Below are 21283 nucleotides of genomic sequence, written 5' to 3' on the forward strand. Positions count from 1 at the left end.
AAATACTTTAAAAACAATGACAATTATGCCGCTATCATTATTAAGGAGTAGAAATGTGATAATTTCACTTTAACTGATAAACTTCCATGAGACCCAAACCTATTTGCTCGTGGAATGAGTCCCTGTGTAATTCACAGATATATGACAGTTTAAAAATGAGAACAGGAAGACTAGAAAATTTTACAAACAAAAGAATTTCCTTTAAAATAGGCCAATATAATAAATAATCATTTAAAATAATATGTATACAAATTCAGTATTTTGAATCTTACATATTTAGCAAAAACATTACTCACTGATTAATGTTTCAGCATTAATGGAACAAAGAAAGAGGTAGATAATGCATTACTTCAAGATGCCGGTGCTTTTGGAGTTGGATTATCATCCATATCTGCAATTCAGTTCATTTTAGATGTGCTGTGTGTTACTTGTCTCAACAGTGCAGCACAGAAACAGGTGAGGCACTTTTAAAATGTGATCATATTAATGAAATAGACTACGTGTTGCAATACTGCATAAAACTGAAGTGGTGTTTCATTCATGATTCCACACTGGAATGACTGGTGTAAAAATTATTGTATGGAACATTACAACAGAATGTGTTTTATACTGTGACAAGATGTTGTTAAACAGTTTTAATGGATGTTGTACCCTTTCTTTTTTCGTGATGATTATGTGAATGTTGTTGTCTGTGCAATTTTACTCATTATTTTTTCAGTCTCATGGTCCAGTTATTACTCTGATTGGCTTACCAAGACTGTAAGTTACTACATCATTGTTATCCACTGCAGGCATTGTATTACTGATCCTTCAATACTCTTCCAGAAACAATGGTTAATGATATTAATCACTCAGTAGCTGCCCACATTTATCAATAATGAAATTAGCTGACATGAGACATTGTCATACTGTATCAAATAAATAGCAAAATCAGGCCGTGCAGAGTGTGCTTGACAGCTGACAATGAATACTAATGCTTGTTATGTATATAATAATAATTCTCAATTATTGAAACTAAATAATTTGCACAAGGAATGGGTAATGAAATTTTTTAAAATATTATTTTGAGCTGTTGGGGGTTGGTTTGCTGCTCTATTAGATGGAAGTTTGTTGATTACCTTTGCACCAGAGTAGGTAGGTAACACCACTCTGGACTCTAGTGATGTATACAAAGTCTACATGAACTTTTTTGTCTTCTGTTATGACTTTGCTGATAACAAATCAGTTGAAACTGAAATTTATAACAGCAGTAAATGCCATTAAGGAGTTAATGTACAGGGCAGGAGTGTAAGAATTCTGGGATATGCCCGTGCAAGATACATAACTGACTGCTTTACACAATATTCTTTCAGTCTGCTTCTACTGAATTGTTGTCCAATTGGACCACAAGGAATTTTACATACAATTTCTCATTTGGTGTGTGACTTTAATATCTGCTTCCGGTGCTAGGAGGTCTTTCATTTAGTATGAGTCTTTTGTGGTTCAGAGTTAAGCTCCACAATGAAACTTTCACTTTGCAGTGAAGTGTGTGCTGATATGAAACTTCCTGGCAGATTAAAACTGTGTGTCAGACCGAGACTCAAACCCGGGACCTTTGCCTTTGTGGGCAAGTGCTCTAGCAACTGAGCTACCCAAGTACGATTCATGCCCATTCTCACAGCTTTACTTCCATCAGTGCATCTCATGCCTCGGTCCGGCACACAGTTTTAATATACCAGGAAGTTTCAAGAGTTAAACTGTTTCCTGTTAACAAGTTGAAGGTCTGTTTAGTTGTCATCTGAACTGTGGTAAGGATACAGTTTTCAAAGCATCCTTTAAAATAGTTAGATCATCATTCACATAGGTTAAGAACAGATCAGAATAAATCCTCGTGGGATTCTGTGTTATGAAATTCTGAAATCAGTTTCAATCATGTGATGCAACTATGAGATCTCTGTTGTAAAAGGTGTTTTCAGCTGTGATTAGAGCTGGTAATCAGGTGAAAATTATGATATTCCATTAATTAAACTGTCAGCTCTAAAACTCTTATTTATTTATAAAATATGCAATGTCAGTCTTGGTCAACAAATACAGAGTTTTGCATTGAAATAACACACATAGGGCAGAGCAGAACAATGCTGAACTGCCAATTTACTGCCCAGATCATTTATATTTACTTCTGCATGTAGTCTTGTAGCTTCCAGTGCTTATCTCAGGAAGATGATCTGTAACAATATTGTCATTTTATATGTGGTGATTTGTCCATTACCACCTTTGACTAGCCTTTATTGGTTTTTATACTATATTACTTGCCAGCAGTAGCATCTAAAATTGTTACACCAGACATGGGGATGTCTGGCAATATTGCTATTTCTCCTAGTGTTGAAAATTCGCAATGAAATGGAATGACCCTAAGTTATTGTCTCTTCTTCTTACCACATATTTTCTTGTATTTTGTGAGTGGTATTGTCTCATAAAGACTATGCAGCACCCCAATTGGATCTATTTTCATCTGGATCTTACTTAGAAACTTTCATCAGTTTAAATGCACTTCTCTACCACTCAGACACTCCTTTGTATGTTCAGTCCTTGGTGCTTAAGTGAGCAGATCTGTTGGCCAACTGTGATTGTATCCTTCAGGCTGACTTCTCTCATATTCTTGATATCCTTACAGTTCTTATCATTCTATGTTTTTCGTTTATCCATGTACGATCATATCATGGAGATGGCTTATGCTGGAAATGATACTTTTTCACATGTACATGGCCCACCTATTTTCCTCTTTCATTTTCTGTCCAGCTGCTTCACTCACAATTTTATCTAGCAGTGAATAAATGTTTTCAGTATCTCTGAATAAATGTTTTCAGCATCTCTATGTTGAGTCATTGTCAATTTTTCTCTGACTGCTATGGGCAATCACAAATTTAAAATCGCCATGAGGTCTACATCTTTTATTGGGTTCTTGAGACTTTTTACATGCCACTTTTACATGTGTTTAATAACATTGAGTTAACTGTCTATCATCTGGTTTTTGATCAGTAGTGCTGCAATATAACTTCTTCAAATTCTTGACAGTTATTACAACCTCCTGCATCTCTGATACTCCATGTATTTGCTTTCTCTCACAGTCCTTAATTTTTTTCAATCAGTTTGGGAAGGCACTGCAAAATTGTTCCACGAATGCACCAGGGTGAATGTTACCCAATGGCTAGAATTGTCAAACATGACAGTAATTTGCAGCTGTTGTCACACTGAATGCTGCAATGACTTACTAGTCTTCACTCATTCATGTACACCTCATACAAAGGTGCTTCGGGTTTCCATCACTCACTTGGTAATATCCTAGGCTGCTTGCATTATTGTCATCTGTCATAGGTGCTATATACGAGGTCCCCATCTACATAGGTATTTGTAATATTCATTGTAAATCATGTGACATTCATTGTAAATCATGTGTGCATTGTAATGTGTTCATTAATTAAACAATAAGTTAGAAAACTTACTTTTAGTTAAAAATGTAAGGTAGAAACCAAAGTCAATTATCATCTTCCAGTACTTTTCAGAGGAAACTGCTGTGTGACAAATTCACTTTGTCAGTTGTGACCAGTTTCTTTTGCATTTAAATGCTACCTTGACAACCTTCCGAACATCTCTATGCTATAACATTAATTATATCTGTGCAATGATCTCTTACAATCAACAAAATTACACACCAGGTCAACAAAAACGCTAATGATACTCCAATGAATAATATTTCCACCCTGTGTTAATTGGATGATAGATAAACATGTTTATTAGTGACATAACCCATACTTAAAATTAATAACTCAGGATAAAACATCATAATATCCTACTGGTTATAAGTCAAAATTTTGATTTCTGTGAATACATTAAAAGTAACATCACACATTTTTTTCTGAAAAATGGTAGACATTGAGTTAATTGTCAGATTCTTGCCATATTGTGACTTCTCACGTTGTTATAACAGGTGCAGATATTGAAAAGAGGCAGATGGAAGTGAGAATAGTGACTAGTGAATAGTGAGATTGGATAGTCTGAATCGCTGACTTATGTTTGTGGAACACTTCCTATGTTTGTAATTCAGAGCTGCAACTGGTAGTGAGGAGGGGTGGGGCCACTACTGATATTTGTTACATTGTGCTGAGCAATGTTCTGCAACAACAGGGCCAAATTTACACTTGGATAGTGTGTGGCAGTGACATTTGACTACATTGACCTTTTACTACACTGTTTACACACATGATATAGGATAAGAATACACGTAATTAATTTAGGACTGCAGCAGTCATTGTGGCTACCTGGTCAACACAGTTGAACTGCATAACAATATAAAGTGACACACTACACTGCTTCTGCATTTGATAACATTGGTTATTAAGTGAGACTACATGATAAACCAAATGTAAATTATAATCTGAAGTGACATAATACATAATTAACATTATTTGGTAAATGAGATTTACTTATTATGATGTCCCAGAAATTCATATGCTTGTTTTTCATAGTTATGTTTTGATAGGTTTTCTTTTTTTAAGATAGTGGTTTTTCTTTTTTTATTATTTCATGTATATACAAATGAGGCAGAGGCAGTATTTTCAGACTTTTAAAAAAGTGTCTACAGGAATACCAGCATTTAGCATTCATTATCACCCTGACAATCTTTTTATGTATTTTAAACATTTAAAAAAATGTGGAATTCCCTCCAAAAAATTACCATACTCAATAGTGACTGTTTAGTAGCATGATACATAGTCACCACTGATGAGTAGCTTGTATTTTGAGTCAGAATTGCAACAGCATATGTCAGTGTATTTAGTTTTTTATTTAGATTAATAAGGTCCATCTCTCATTTCAAATCCTCTTGAATACATTTGCCTAAAAATTCTGTATAATTGATATTTGAGACATTTTCTTCTTCAGTGGTGAAAGCATGGTTTGCAGGATGGAGGTTTTGTGTGGTGTGAAAGTTAACTGTTACAATTTTTTTAGAATATGTGATGAGCCGACTGGCCCTAAACCACTGTGCTAAGCTATGCATAAACTAATGTAGTTTCCTGCAGGTTTTCCTCACTATGTGATTTAATTAGAATATTAGCGTCACCTGTGAAGAATACTGTGGTTCATCATGCATTTTAGTAGTCAAGTCATTTACATACATCAGAAATGTGGGCAGGTTCCAGAACTAACCCTTGCAGGACTACATGCTTGTTTTCTGTCCATTACTCCAAAAACTAGAAATTTTTTGTGTTTTGTTGTCTTTGTATTTTATTTCTGTAATTTGTTGATGGTTATTGAAGTATGATTAGATCCACCTTGCAGACTGGCCTCTAATTCCATAATTAATTGACTTGTGCAAGAAAATATGATGATCGGTGACATTAAATGCTTTACCAAAATCAAGAAATATTCCAGATACATGCTGCGTATCATCCACTGATTTCAATATTTCATTTACAAAGACAAAATTGCTGGCTGGGTTGACTTCCTCACTCTGAACCCACGCTGTGAGTCATTTATCAGCCTTTATTTGTTTAAGAATCCTGTTGACCTTTCAAAGAACATTTTTTCCATAAATTTGATGAAGCCTGACAAAACTGAAACTAGCCTATAACTAGAAATTTTGCATTTTGCACCCTTCATTTGCAGAGATGTTACTTTGAAGCTTAAGACTATTTGGAAACACACCACTCTCAGATTATGAATTTACTATGTCTGCTAATAGTTCCACAATGAATGTTCCACTAGCTTTGATGATAGCATCTGGAATCTCATCAACAGCCACAGAATATTTATTAGTCAATCCTTTAATGATTTTACAATACCTCAGGTGTCAATGGATACATAAATGATATATTTGCATGAATTTTTTGATCTGACTATACTCTCTTACTGTCTGGCTGTGTGTCATGCTCTGTATTTATCAAATGCTGTACTACTGTTTGAGGAATAATAGTTGAATCCACTAACCATTTGTCTGAGGTCAGTTAGTTTATTGTTATTCATAATCAGCTGTATATTACTGTGATTAACTGATCTGGCACCCATTTTACATCTTATAATTTGCTGGGTTTCTTTAGTTTTATCCTTGGAATTACACATTATTTCATCAATTTTCTAATTTTTTGCTTTTGAAATAACTTGTGTTGGATATTTTGAAATAGGTAGTAAAATCAGGACAGTACTTTGCTTGGAATATTCATAAAATGTCCTCTTATTTTGACATGATATCCTTATCCCTTTTGTGAATCACTTGTTTGTTTTCTGAACAGAATTAAATGTTGTTGTTTTCTTCAGAAAAGCTATTTCAAAAAATGCTTAAATGTTGCCATAAACTTATATTTTCCATTTGTATCATTACAGTTGTATACATCACTCCAATTTTCATCCTCCAGAAGGAAACAAAAATATTCCACACTTTTTTGTATTGCAATTCTTAACAGTGTGTCTTATTCCACGGAGAGTCGAGTTTCCTGCAACACTCATTGTAAGAATTTGAGCATAGTGGGCACCAAAACCCATGTTTACCACTTGTATGCTATAGGCAGATTTGCATGAATTTATCAAAATCTGCTCACTGACAGATGCAGTGGTTGCTGTTTTTTGAATTGGTCCAGTTACAGTTGAGCTTATGTTTAATGACTGCAGTAAATTTATATCATCTTTCAATTTATTGGATTTTGAGAAATCAATATTGAAGTCACCACATACAATTACATTTTCCTTTGGAGAAAAAATTTCTTCCTAAAGTTCCTCCACACATTTACAAAACATGTTTTTGTCTCCACCTGGTGACCTGTACACACAAATAATAATTGTATTTTGCTTTGGTAATTCAACTAAAGAGAGTTCTGTATCTTTTTCATTTTATAAATTATGGTGTCAGGATTTAGTTACACTTTTGAATTCAGTATTTTTGTTAACATATGTATCACAGCCCCCATTACTTGATATTTTTCTACAAAACACACTTGCAAATTTGACCTGAGTGAGGTATGTTATCTCTAACATATCCTATTTAAGCCAATGTTCAGTAAAGTGTTGGGCAGAAATATCATTCACATCATTAAATATTATTTCTGTTTCAATAAGTTTATTGTACAGTGTTTGAACATTCTGTTTGGTGTTTCATGTTTAAACATTAAAGGAAATATTTTGCTTTCCAGAAGTCATTCAATACCTTCTTGTAATTTATTTGTAAACTTCAGAGGAGTCAGTCTCATTTATTTGTGAATATAGAAATGTATGACACAAAAAACTAAATAATTTCACTATTCTCAGATCACAAGAGTGAGATGCCTCTTCCTGAGGTCAATTATGCGGCAAGACATGGCATGGTTTGACACAACAAACTCAGCTAATTTTGCTAGCCGTATTACTGGGTGAGTATTGGGATGTGTTAATTTAAGTTCTTGAAGTTTTTAATATCCGCACAGAAATATTTTAAGTTATGTAATCAAAATAATTTATTATTACAGGGATTTGGACAAACTCCAAGATGGAATTGGTGAGAAACTCGGAATTTTTATTTACCAGATGGTGAGCTTCACTGCTGCTGTGGTAATATCATTCCTTCATGGTTGGAAACTGACTTTGGTGGTTTTCACTTGTGCACCAATAATCATTATTTCAACAGCTCTTGTTTCAAAGGTAATAGACTAGCTCAATTAGCCAAAAATTGTGTGTGGTGTCTAAAAATGCATTGTGTATTTTTCACTATGATTTTCCTTATGATACCTGAACTGGACAAGGAATAATGCACAATAAAATATTATTTAATAGTATGTAGTAATGTACTATTACACTTACATGGGTACTGAGTCAATAGGTTATCCTAGAGAACTTTATCACTGACTGCAAGACCAAGAAGGCTACTGCTGGAAAATTTTTGGATGTGCAGTACTGATCACTGGGTCTATTATTTGATAGCAAGTTGACAGGGCCATCTATCATGCATATGACTGCTGTTAAACAAACTGTACAGCAAAACTAAATTCTCTGCAGTTCTATCAGTTTTAGAACTGTTTGAACCCATTTGTCAAAATGATTAATGAAGTATACAGTAATGATTTGTTAGATGCCTGATTCTTTACATCACTTAGTTCTTTTCAATAACCAGCAGCATAGGGTATCTACAAAACACCCCAGAGCTAGCAAGCAAGCTGAGTGGTGAATGTAATTTTTTAGAAATGATTTCCAGCTTCCTCTACCAGTTTACATACACACATCCCATCCTCAGGTGTCTCATAGAACTGTAATTTATCTTGATCTATTTAGTTGACCAAAGAATACAAATTCTGCCATCTTCTGAAACTGTTTCCTTCTGTCCTTAACAAATACTCCAGCCTTCCCAAGTTCATGGCCATCACACGGGCTTTGTGAAACATCCGAATTCAGGAAACAATAATTTCTTATTGTGCTGTGACTCAGTAAGGTGTTTCCAACCTGCCTCTCAAGTGTCATACTGATGACACTATATATATATATATATTAATAGAGGGAAACATTCCACGTGGGAAAAATATATCTAAAAACAAAGATGATGTGACTTACCAAACAAAAGCGCTGGCACGTCGATAGACACACAAACAAACACAAACATACACACAAAATTCAAGCTTTCGCAACAAACTGTTGCCTCATCAGGAAAGAGGGAAGGAGAGGGAAAGACGAAAGGATGTGGGTTTTAAGGGAGAGGGTAAGGAGTCATTCCAATCCCGGGAGCGGAAAGACTTACCGTAGAGGGAAAAAAGGACGGGTATACACTCGCACGCACACACATAACCATCCACACATATACAGACACAAGCAGGTCTTTAAATATGTCTGCTTGTGTCTGTATATGTGTGGATGGATATGTGTGTGTGTGCGAGTGTATACCCGTCCTTTTTTCCCCCTAATGTAAGTCTTCCCGCTCCCGGGATTGGAATGACTCCTTACCCTCTCCCTTAAAATCCACATCCTTTCGTCTTTCCCTCTCCTTCCCTCTTTACTGATGAGGCAACAGTTTGTTGTGAAAGCTTGAATTTTGTGTGTATGTTTGTGTGTCTATCGACGTGCCAGCGCTTTCGTTTGGTAAGTCACATCATCTTTGTTTTATATATATATCTGATTATGCTACAGTGCTTCCAAGTTATATATATATATATATATATATATATATATATATAAAAAAACAAAGATGAGGTGACTTACCGAACAAAAACGCTGGCAGGTCGATAGACACACAAACAAACACAAACATACACACAAAATTCAAGCTTTCGCAACAAATTGTTGCCTCATCAGGAAAGAGGGAAGGAGAGGGGAAGACGAAAGGAAGTGGGTTTTAAAGGAGAGGGTAAGGAGTCATTCCAATCCCGGGAGCGGAAAGACTTACCTTAGGGGGAAAAAAGGACAGGTATACACTCGCACACACGCACATATCCATCCACACATACAGACACAAGCAGACATATTTAAAGACAAAGAGTTTGGGCAGAGATGTCAGTCGAGGCAGAAGTGTAGAGGCAAAGAAGTTGTTGAAAGACAGGTGAGGTATGAGTGGCGGCAACTTGAAATTAGCGGAGATTGAGGCCTGGCGGATGACGAGAAGAGAGGATGTACTGAAGGGCAAGTTCCCATCTCCGGAGTTCGGATAGGTTGGTGTTGGTGGGAAGTATCCAGATAACCCGGACGGTGTAACACTGTGCCAAGATGTGCTGGCCGTGCACCAAGGCATGTTTAGCCACAGGGTGATCCTCATTACCAACAAACACTGTCTGCCTGTGTCCATTCATGCGAATGGACAGTTTGTTGCTGGTCATTCCCACATAGAATGCGTCACAGTGTAGGCAGGTCAGTTGGTAAATCACGTGGGTGCTTTCACACGTGGCTCTGCCTTTGATCGTGTACACCTTCCGGGTTACAGGACTGGAGTAGGTGGTGGTGGGAGGGTGCATGGGACAGGTTTTGCATCGGGGGCGGTTACAAGGATAGGAGCCAGAGGGTAGGGAAGGTGGTTTGGGGATTTCATAGGGATGAACTAACAGGTTACGAAGGTTAGGTGGACGGCGGAATGACACTCTTGGCGGAGTGGGGAGGATTTCATGAAGGATGGATCTCATTTCAGGGCAGGATTTGAGGAAGTCGTATCCCTGCTGGAGAGCCACATTCAGAGTCTGGTCCAGTCCCGGAAAGTATCCTGTCACAAGTGGGGCACTTTTGTGGTTCTTCTGTGGGGGATTCTGGGTTTGAGGGGACGAGGAAGTGGCTCTGGTTATTTGCTTCTGTACCAGGTCGGGAGGGTAGTTGCGGGATGCGAAAGCTGTTTTCAGGTTGTTGGTGTAATGATTCAGGGATTCCGGACTGGAGCAGATTCATTTGCCACGAAGACCTAGGCTGTAGGGAAGGGACCGTTTGATGTGGAATGGGTGGCAGCTGTCATAATGGAGGTACTGTTGCTTGTTGGTGGGTTTGATGTGGACGGACGTGTGAAGTTGGCCATTGGACAGGTGGAGGTCAACCTCAAGGAAAGTGGCATGGGATTTGGAGTAGGACCAGGTGAAACTGATGGAACCAAAGGAGTTGAGGTTGGAGAGGAAATTCTGGAGTTCTTCTTCACTGTGAGTCCAGATCATGAAGATGTCATCAATAAATCTGTACCAAACTTTGGGTTGGCAGACTTGGGTAACCAAGAAGGCTTCCTCTAAGCGACCCATGAATAGGTTGGCGTACGAGGGGGCCATCCTGGTACCCATGGCTGTTCCCTTTAATTGTTGGTATGTCTGGCCTTCAAAAGTGAAGAAGTTGTGGGTCAGGATGAAGCTGGCTAAGGTGATGAGGAAAGAGGTTTTAGGTAGGGTGGCAGGTGATCGGCGTGAAAGGAAATGCTCCATCGCAGCGAGGCCCTGGACATGCGGAATATTTGTGTATAAGGACGTGGCATCAATGGTTACAAGGATGGTTTCCGGGGGTAACAGATTGGGTAAGGATTCCAGGCGTTCAAGGAAGTGGTTGGTGTCCTTGATGAAGGATGGGAGACTGCATGTAATGGGTTGAAGGTGTTGATCTACGTAGGCAGAGATACGTTCTGTGGGGGCTTGGTAACCAGCTACAATGGGGCGGCCGGGATGATTGGGTTTGTGGATTTTAGGAAGAAGGTAGAAGGTAGGGGTGCGGGGTGTCGGTGGGGTCAGGAGGTTGATGGAGTCAGGTGAAATGTTTTGCAGGGGGCCTAAGGTTCTGAGGATTCCTTGAAGCTCCGCCTGGACATCGGGAATGGGGTTACCTTGGCAAACTTTGTATGTGGTGTTGTCTGAAAGCTGACGCAGTCCCTCAGCCACATACTCCCGACGATCAAGTACCACGGTCGTGGAACCCTTGTCCGCCGGAAGAATGACGATGGATCGGTCAGCCTTCAGATCACGGATAGCCTGGGCTTCAGCAGTGGTGATGTTGGGTGTAGGATTAAGGTTTTTTAAGAAGGATTGAGATGCAAGGCTGGAAGTCAGAAATTCCTGGAAGGTTTGGAGAGGGTGATTTTGAAGAAGAGGAGGTGGGTCCCGCTGTGACGGAGGACGGAACTGTTCCAGGCAGGGTTCAATTTGGATGGTGTCTTGAGGAGTCGGATCATCAGGAGTAGGATTAGGATCATTTTTCTTCGTGGCAAAGTGATACTTCCAGCAGAGAGTACGAGTGTAGGACAGTAAATCTTTGACGAGGGCTGTTTGGTTGAATCTGGGAGTGGGGCTGAAGGTGAGGCCTTTGGATAGGACAGAGGTTTCGGATTGGGAGAGAGGTTTGGAGGAAAGGTTAACTACTGAATTAGGGTGTTGTGGTTCCAGATTGTGTTGATTGGAATTTTGAGGTTTTGGAGGGAGTGGAGCTGGAAGTGGGAGATTGAGTAGATGGGAGAGACTGGGTTTGTGTGCAATGAGAGGAGGTTGAGGTTTGCTGGAAAGGTTGTGAAGGGTGAGTGAGTTGCCTTTCCGGAGGTGGGAAACCAGGAGATTGGATAGTTTTTTGAGGTGGAGGGTGGCATGCTGTTCTAATTTACGGTTGGCCTGTAGGAGGATGCTCTGGACAGCCGGTGTGGATGTGGGAGAGGAAAGATTAAGGACTTTTATTAAGGATAGGAGTTGACGGGTGTGTTCATTGGCTGAGTTGATGTGTAGGTGAAGGATTAGCTGGGTGAGGGCAATGGATTGTTCAGTTTGGAACTGGTATAGGGACTGATGGAAGGAAGGGTTGCAGCCAGAGATGGGAACTTTAAGTGTGAGGCCTTTGGGGGTGATGCCAAATGTCAGACAAGCCTGAGAAAATAGAATATGGGAGTGTAATCTGGCTAGGGCGAAGGCATGTTTGCGGAGGGAATGTAAATAAAACTTAATGGGGTCATTGTGGGGGTGTTGTGAGGGTGACATGGTATTAGAAGGTGGAAAGTATTAACATGAGGTGAAATGAAAATGAAAATAAAAATATATGGGGAGAGATAAAGGTGAAACGGAAAGAAACAGGAGATCTGGAATGAAAAAAGGCGAAAAGGTGTTGGTTACAGCTGGGCTATGTTGGACTTGGGTTGGTAGACAACGATGTGTATAAAGGTTAGGTGGTTGTGTTGCCGCCAAAACACGTTAAAGGACGCAGAAATTCGGGAAAATTTCGAAAAAACTGCGTGTAGTATATTAAAAGGAGTGGTATTGTGGTGGCAGATTATGAAAATGAGACTAACAATTGTCTGACGAAGAAATAATCGCGTTAAAACCTGTGGGAAGCGGCTAAAAATGATCAGTGGTGTGGGAAAAACGGAAATGGAAATAAAGCGAAAGTTATTAGAACTGGCCGAAATGGTTGTTTAAAAGGTGAAAGGAGCTGTTTGTGAACTAGAAACGGTGGATATTATAGCGGCGGTAGTGCTGAAAGCGGCAAAAAATTTTTTTGGTTATGGTTTGGAAGTGGGTTACGCATTATTGAGTATATATATAGGCGGGATAAAATAGTATAGCAGATTACGGTAAAAAGGAGAAGGTGAATACAAAGTGAAACTACTGGCAAAAACAGAAAGAGGAAAATAAGACGACAGAAAAGATTTCGAAATGCAACAGTGACAATAACAAACGTAATTGTTGGATTCAAATTAATGATATCAATATAATGGAAGGAAACATTCCACGTGGGAAAAATTATATATAAAAACAAAGATGAGGTGACTTACCGAACAAAAACGCTGGCAGGTCGATAGACACACAAACAAACACAAACATACACACAAAATTCAAGCTTTCGCAACAAATTGTTGCCTCATCAGGAAAGAGGGAAGGAGAGGGGAAGACGAAAGGAAGTGGGTTTTAAAGGAGAGGGTAAGGAGTCATTCCAATCCCGGGAGCGGAAAGACTTACCTTAGGGGGAAAAAAGGACAGGTATACACTCGCACACACGCACATATCCATCCACACATACAGACACAAGCAGACATATTTAAAGACAAAGAGTTTGGGCAGAGATGTCAGTCGAGGCAGAAGTGTAGAGGCAAAGAAGTTGTTGAAAGACAGGTGAGGTATGAGTGGCGGCAACTTGAAATTAGCGGAGATTGAGGCCTGGCGGATGACGAGAAGAGAGGATGTACTGAAGGGCAAGTTCCCATCTCCGGAGTTCGGATAGGTTGGTGTTGGTGGGAAGTATCCAGATAACCCGGATGGTGTAACACTGTGCCAAGATGTGCTGGCCGTGCACCAAGGCATGTTTAGCCACAGGGTGATCCTCATTACCAACAAACACTGTCTGCCTGTGTCCATTCATGCGAATGGACAGTTTGTTGCTGGTCATTCCCACATAGAATGCGTCACAGTGTAGGCAGGTCAGTTGGTAAATCACGTGGGTGCTTTCACACGTGGCTCTGCCTTTGATCGTGTACATCAGTTTCACCTGGTCCTACTCCAAATCCCATGCCACTTTCCTTGACGTTGACCTCCACCTGTCCAATGGCCAACTTCACACGTCCGTCCACATCAAACCCACCAACAAGCAACAGTACCTCCATTATGACAGCTGCCACCCATTCCACATCAAACGGTCCCTTCCCTACAGCCTAGGTCTTCGTGGCAAACGAATCTGCTCCAGTCCGGAATCCCTGAATCATTACACCAACAACCTGAAAACAGCTTTCGCATCCCGCAACTACCCTCCCGACCTGGTACAGAAGCAAATAACCAGAGCCACTTCCTCGTCCCCTCAAACCCAGAATCCCCCACAGAAGAACCACAAAAGTGCCCCACTTGTGACAGGATACTTTCCGGGACTGGACCAGACTCTGAATGTGGCTCTCCAGCAGGGATACGACTTCCTCAAATCCTGCCCTGAAATGAGATCCATCCTTCATGAAATCCTCCCCACTCCGCCAAGAGTGTCATTCCGCCGTCCACCTAACCTTCGTAACCTGTTAGTTCATCCCTATGAAATCCCCAAACCACCTTCCCTACCCTCTGGCTCCTATCCTTGTAACCGCCCCCGATGCAAAACCTGTCCCATGCACCCTCCCACCACCACCTACTCCAGTCCTGTAACCCGGAAGGTGTACACGATCAAAGGCAGAGCCACGTGTGAAAGCACCCACGTGATTTACCAACTGACCTGCCTACACTGTGACGCATTCTATGTGGGAATGACCAGCAACAAACTGTCCATTCGCATGAATGGACACAGGCAGACAGTGTTTGTTGGTAATGAGGATCACCCTGTGGCTAAACATGCCTTGGTGCACGGCCAGCACATCTTGGCACAGTGTTACACCGTCCGGGTTATCTGGATACTTCCCACCAACACCAACCTATCCGAACTCCGGAGATGGGAACTTGCCCTTCAGTACATCCTCTCTTCTCGTCATCCGCCAGGCCTCAATCTCCGCTAATTTCAAGTTGCCGCCACTCATACCTCACCTGTCTTTCAACAACTTCTTTGCCTCTACACTTCTGCCTCGACTGACATCTCTGCCCAAACTCTTTGTCTTTAAATATGTCTGCTTGTGTCTGTATGTGTGGATGGATATGTGCGTGTGTGCGAGTGTATACCTGTCCTTTTTTCCCCCTAAGGTAAGTCTTTCCGCTCCCGGGATTGGAATGACTCCTTACCCTCTCCTTTAAAACCCACTTCCTTTCGTCTTCCCCTCTCCTTCCCTCTTTCCTGATGAGGCAACAATTTGTTGCGAAAGCTTGAATTTTGTGTGTATGTTTGTGTTTGTTTGTGTGTCTATCGACCTGCCAGCGTTTTTGTTCGGTAAGTCACCTCATCTTTGTTTTTATATATAATTTTTCCCACGTGGAATGTTTCCTTCCATTATATATATATATATATATATATATATATATATATATATATATATATATATATATATATATATATATATATATATATATATATATATAACTTGGAAGCACTGTAGCATAATCACAAATCTGGAATCTTCGCTTGAATCTTCAAATACCTGCTACCAATTTTGATAGTAGTAACCTGTATACTAACAAAGTTTACCATCTTGACCAGTGTGAGAAAAGCATTGACATTGCACCTTTCCCTTGCCCTCATATTCAATTAAAATAACTGCTTACAGTACCATGAGATTCACCAGGGAAAGTGGATTTTCTGATGAAATTCCTTCTAATCTATGTTAATGTCATGGTGGACACAGGAAGAGAGCCTTTCCCTGCAGTATCAACCTGGAGAAGGCATCATGCCAAGTTCTTCCCTCACACTCATTTAAACTTTTTAGTACTTAATTTCTTTGAGAACCACTACTAAAAATCTTTGCACATCCCTGAAGGTTGTTCTCCTTAATGAGATTATAGAACATGATGAACAAATGAATGAATAAATGCATCATCACTAACATTTATTACACATGTCCCTATGATGCCAGTTTGGTGACCATGGGCAGAAAACCTCTCCCTGGAACATCAGCCTGAAGGTGCTTCCAAATGAGCTGCATTCTCCACACACACACAAAAATTACCCCCTTTTTACCTTTTACCCACTTTTTCCCCTTCATGAACTGGCACTGAATTTACTAGAGTATATTAATCCAGTCAGATTTAATTTGAGGCATTAATTTGTCATGGCATATCTTTGATACTGAGAAAGGCCACTGCTTATCTTGTTCTGTGTCATTATCAGCGGAACATTTGAGGCTGTAATGACCAATGCCCACATAGTCTTGTCCCTTACAGGAATAATTAACACCGCCAGTGCTCCATCTCCAATGACATTACTGTTAGCAATATTTTGGTATATAAAATATGTTTATTTGTAAATTATAAAACATTTTCTTCCCATCTGTTAGGCACTGTGTGTGTTTAAGATTGCTGATTTAATGGTATTTGTGAATGAACTAGCTCGAAGGCCATAAAAAATCTTTTTAATTGTGGGATCTGTTTACATAATTTCATTGTGCTAAGACTGTACAACTACACTGATGACTTCTATGCATTTGTTGGCTCCATTATATCAAACTGTCATATTTTGTTATTTAAAAATGACCTTTGTTCTTTTATGACATAAACTGTAAGGCAGCATCTTTACATCATGTTTATTGCCAGCTACCTGAGCATGCAGTGCCATCTGGAAAAAAAGTGAATACAGAACAGCTTTCAGATTGGTGTATTAATAGAAAGTTGCTTTTCCAAAGCTCAACCTAAGACTATTTCATAAGGTTATTAGTGTTCATTTTGATAATAGCTTTATTGTTATCTACATCAGTCATAACTTCTCTTTGATGTTCAAACTACCATTTCCTTTGTTACTGATGTATTTCACAGTTTTTATAATAGACACATAATTATTTCAAACACCAGTAGCTAAAAGAATGTGTCTCCATTTTGTCCCAGTCTTGCCCCATGCACCGTAATTCAGATATTCATTGTTTATTTTATTGTGGTGCAATTTCACTGCAGTAAATGTCACACAAATTGCCTCACTGCTGACAAATCGCAGATTCATAATTTATGGATTTCTGTCCCCTTGAATTAGTCACATATACATATGACAATGTACTTTATATATAATCATCGTGATTTTGGAGCTGGACATGAATATTAAAAGAACTAAATTAAGTAGAAAATTTTATACCAACAAGCTAATTTTTATCTTGAAATAAATTTGGCATTATACCTACTGAATGGAAGTTCATTTGAAAACAATAAATACAGATTTTAAAATGTTAGATATGCGAAACTTTTATGGTAACTAACATAGCTTTTCTTTACTATTACTATAACTTGTTAGACAATAATGATCTTTGATGTTGTGTCATAAACATACTCATCAAGAGGACAGCCAAATCTGCATTAAGTAATTTGATTCCAGTTTTGGAAAAAGAAATATAGCTCTGTCACAGTACTGCCCTTAGTTGACCAATGCAGCCAGTCCATTATAGTCAGTGTTTAGATAATGCAGTAATCAGAATCAGAAAACTTTTCCTACTGTCTTCATATTGCTGACAGTTGATACTGTTGTTGGACGATTAGCTTTCTGGATTTTATTTTTGATGAGAAGCTCAGCATAAAACTCCTTATGCAGGTACAAAGTTCCCTGACAGCCCAGGAGCAGAATTCATATGGAAGTGCTGGAGCTGTTGTTGAGGAGGTTCTTAGTGCCATTCGCACAGTTGTTGCTTTTTCTGGACAACAGAAAGAAGTGGAAAGGTTAGTAGCAAATATTAACATTAAATATCAACACACACACATTTTGGATTGACCAGTTGGGTACCACATTCCACAAAGCAAGTAGGCAGTATATTAAGTTACTAAAAGTATTGTTTTTCCATCCTGGACTTTCCATTATTAAGATACTAATTTACAGTAGATCAGTACGTGGCAGTTTATGTCCTGATCTAAATGCATGTACATACAAACTCATGGTTACATTATATCCATTTACCATTGATTTCTTCAAGGTGACTAACACATGCCATTTCCTCACATCTTTTCAATGCTGTGTCTGAAGGCCGCATTTTTGATTATGCATTAAATCATAAAATAAAAGATTCTTTGCACCACATTTCTACCAATTGTAGAAAAATTTCTGTGAAATGAGTAGTGAAAAGTGGCATTTTTAATTTATTTGCGACATCAGAACAAAAAAGATGGAAAAGCAAGCAACAGAATTTTGATGCCTGTGCTTTAAGCTACATTTATACTCTGCACGCCACTGCATTTTTTTTTCTTTTATATATGCAGGTTACCTGGTATGAGGGTAATCCCAAAAGTAAGGTCTCCTATTTTTTTATAAGTACATAGACCTGTTTATTTCTACAATGGCTTACATCAGTTTACAGCTTGAACATTTAGCTATTTTTCGACATAATCACCATTTCTGTTGATGCATTTTTGTAGACGCTGTGGCAGTTTTTGTATGCCCATGTCATACCAGCTCACTGCCATGCTGTTCAGAAAGTTATGAACCTCTTCTTTCACCTCGTCGTCGGAGCTGAATCGCTTTCTGGCCAAATGTTCTTTTAACCTAGGGAACAGGTGATAGTCACTGGGCGCCGAGTCAGAGAGTGGGTGATTATGTTCCATTGAAACTGTTGCAGGAGAGCAATGGTTTGCCGAGCGATGTGTGGGCGAGCGTTCTCATGGAGAATGTGTATGCCCTTGCACAACATTCCTCTTCTCCGGTTCTAAATTGCTCATTTGAGTTTTTTCAGAGTCTCACAGTACCTGTCAGCGTTAATTACGGTCCAAGTGATTCAGCTCCAACGATGAGGTGAAAGAATAGGTTCATAACTTTCTGAACAGCATGGCGGTGAGCTGGTATGATATGGGCATACAAAAACTGCCACAGCGTCTACAAAAATGCATCAACAGAAATGGTGATTATGTCGAAAAATAGCTAAATGTTCAAGCTGTAAACTGATGTAAGGCATTGTAGAAATAAACAGGTCTATGTACTTATCAAAAATAGGAGACCATACTTTTGGGATTACCCTCATACTACTGTTACTTGTCTCTGTTTGCATTCCAGTCATGGATGATGCTTTGGGACATGGGGGAAAAAAAGAAAACTTTATATACTATATTGTGCTTGTCTTTATTTCTCCAAGTTTAACACTATAGTTATTGCACAATATACAACGGAAGACTTTTTATATGTCTTTGGACCTTTAAAAGTACCATAGCCTTTAGTGTAATACATAATGCCTTTTGGAACTTTATTTTGTAGCTTACTCAGCATCTATATAATGCTCACATAGAAATTTGTAAACTATTTCTTGAACTTGTTCAACTTCTTTAGTCATTCTGGGATGATACAGTTCTTAGAGAGATATACTATACTGTATATAGTCACACATCTTGATTAATTGTCTTGAGAGCTACTTCTGCTTTAGAGTAATTCTTCCCCACAGTCCTACAAATTGTAATCTGGAGTAGGACTTATCCACTATTATAAGGCCATTCAATTCTATAGCACTCAAAGTTATCATAGCAAGCTGTTTGAACTGTACCATCAACTCTGGTGATTTTTTCTAACACTACAAATGACAAGAACACATGAGACTATTCTGTACTTTATGCCAGTACTCTGCTGTACTTACGCCGGAATGTGCATTTTTAACTGTAAAAAGTGAGTAACTGTCAAAAAAGAGCTGCTTACTTCTTATTGCCATGTGTGCATGTGTGCCACATATCAAATGCATGTGAGTTGTAACCTATACTCATTTTAGTTTCTGACCTATATTTAAAGTGATCTGACATTTGCTACACCAAACACAGATTGATATAATCCTCTTGCATGATAAGTGGCCATGGGAAAGTAAATGAACGTATATTTTGTAAACAATCTTGTATAGCTGCTGATACTATGTTTTCTTTAAGGATTATTTTTGTTGCAGATACAAAGAAAAATTAGTTGTGGCAGAGGCAATGGGAATCAAAAGGGGAAAATTCTCTGGTATTGGTACAGCCATGATGTGGTTCATTACATACTGCAGCTATGCACTTGCATTCTGGTATGGAGTAGTACTCATAATAGATTCAAGAGTTGTGGGAGACTTTGAGTACACTCCAGCTGTTCTTGTAATAGTAAGTATGCCGTTTCAAAATCTGGAAGCAAATTGCTGACGTTTGTGAAATGAAGATAAGTACTGTATTGTCGAAGTTATGAGGTTCATGATTAGACTGAAGAAAAGCCATAAAAATCTGTCAGTGTAGAGGGAATGCAGAAATGTGACATATCACAGTGTCTCTTAGACACCAGTCACTACATAAGTTAGCATGGAGAATTAGTAAATTAGGACACTGAATCACAATCTTTATAAATAAAAGACACAATATAACTGTTATTTATGAATAAAGACACTCATGCTCTTGCCCTTTGTATAACATTTGTAACATGGGTCGTAAAAACATACCTCTGATCCAGTGATAACCAATGTCAAATAAAAACTCATTTATGAGAAACATGGTTTGGATAGTAAAATTAAAAAGAAAAGAAGTTTTGCAGATAAGGAAGAACTTGATCCAAGCAAAGTCATTCATATTGATTTGTTACTTATTTCTTCATCTTTCAGTTCTATCGTAACACTATGTTTATCAATTTAAACTCCTTGTAAATTTTTATGAGATAGTTCACTGGTTTACTAATTGTAACTGTTGAATAGTTGGAACAAACTATTTTGCACAATGCTCAGTCCAATTAATTACTGTTTAAACTTTTCATATAGGTTCTTTTTGGTATGCTTGGTGGAGCATTCAATATGGGAATGGCACTTCCTCATCTAGAAGCATTTGGTGTGGCATGTGGTTCTGCAGCTGCGGTATTTTCAGTAATAGAAAGAGAGCCTCAGATTGACAGTCTCAGTGAGTCAGGGAAAAGACCAGATCAAGTTGTGGGAGACATACAGCTGACAGACGTTTATTTTCATTATCCTTCAAGGCCTGATGTTAAGGTAAGTGTATACATTAAAAAATTAAGTACTTATATAAAGGCCTCACAAATTGAGGTGGCATTGTGGTTAAGATGCAGTATTCATATATGGGAGAAGCAGAGTTCAAATCCCATCTGGTTATTATGGTTTGAATTTTCTCCAGTTGTCTTCAGTTGTGTCTTAATGTTGACATAGTTTCTTTGGAATCATCATAACCAGTTACTGCCCTATCCTTGTTTGATCCATGGCTCTGAATCAATTGTAATGTTTATGATATGGGACATTAGACAATAGCCATCTTTCCTTTATACATGTAATGATGTGAATCATTTAGAAATGTAGAGATGGAGGGGAGGAGAGTGAACCTGCTGGACTGTGGCTTGATTTTGT

The 21283-nt window shown here is 38.7% G+C and overlaps 1 protein-coding gene across 2 annotated transcripts in view; it reads left to right on the forward strand.

Moving 5' to 3' along the window:
• LOC124622654 (multidrug resistance protein homolog 49-like) overlaps positions 1–21283 on the forward strand; it is a 142847-nt gene that overhangs the window by 72321 nt on the left and 49243 nt on the right. For both annotated transcript variants that reach the window (XM_047148445.1, XM_047148446.1), the window contains exons 5-10: positions 312–456; positions 7279–7379; positions 7476–7647; positions 17545–17669; positions 19859–20048; positions 20690–20914. In XM_047148445.1, the coding sequence (XP_047004401.1) occupies positions 312–456; positions 7279–7379; positions 7476–7647; positions 17545–17669; positions 19859–20048; positions 20690–20914 (958 nt within the window). The remainder of the gene's footprint in view (positions 1–311; positions 457–7278; positions 7380–7475; positions 7648–17544; positions 17670–19858; positions 20049–20689; positions 20915–21283) is intronic.

This window comes from Schistocerca americana, chromosome 7, assembly GCF_021461395.2.
Source record: "Schistocerca americana isolate TAMUIC-IGC-003095 chromosome 7, iqSchAmer2.1, whole genome shotgun sequence".
In the NCBI taxonomy this organism is placed as follows: domain Eukaryota; kingdom Metazoa; phylum Arthropoda; class Insecta; order Orthoptera; family Acrididae; genus Schistocerca; species Schistocerca americana.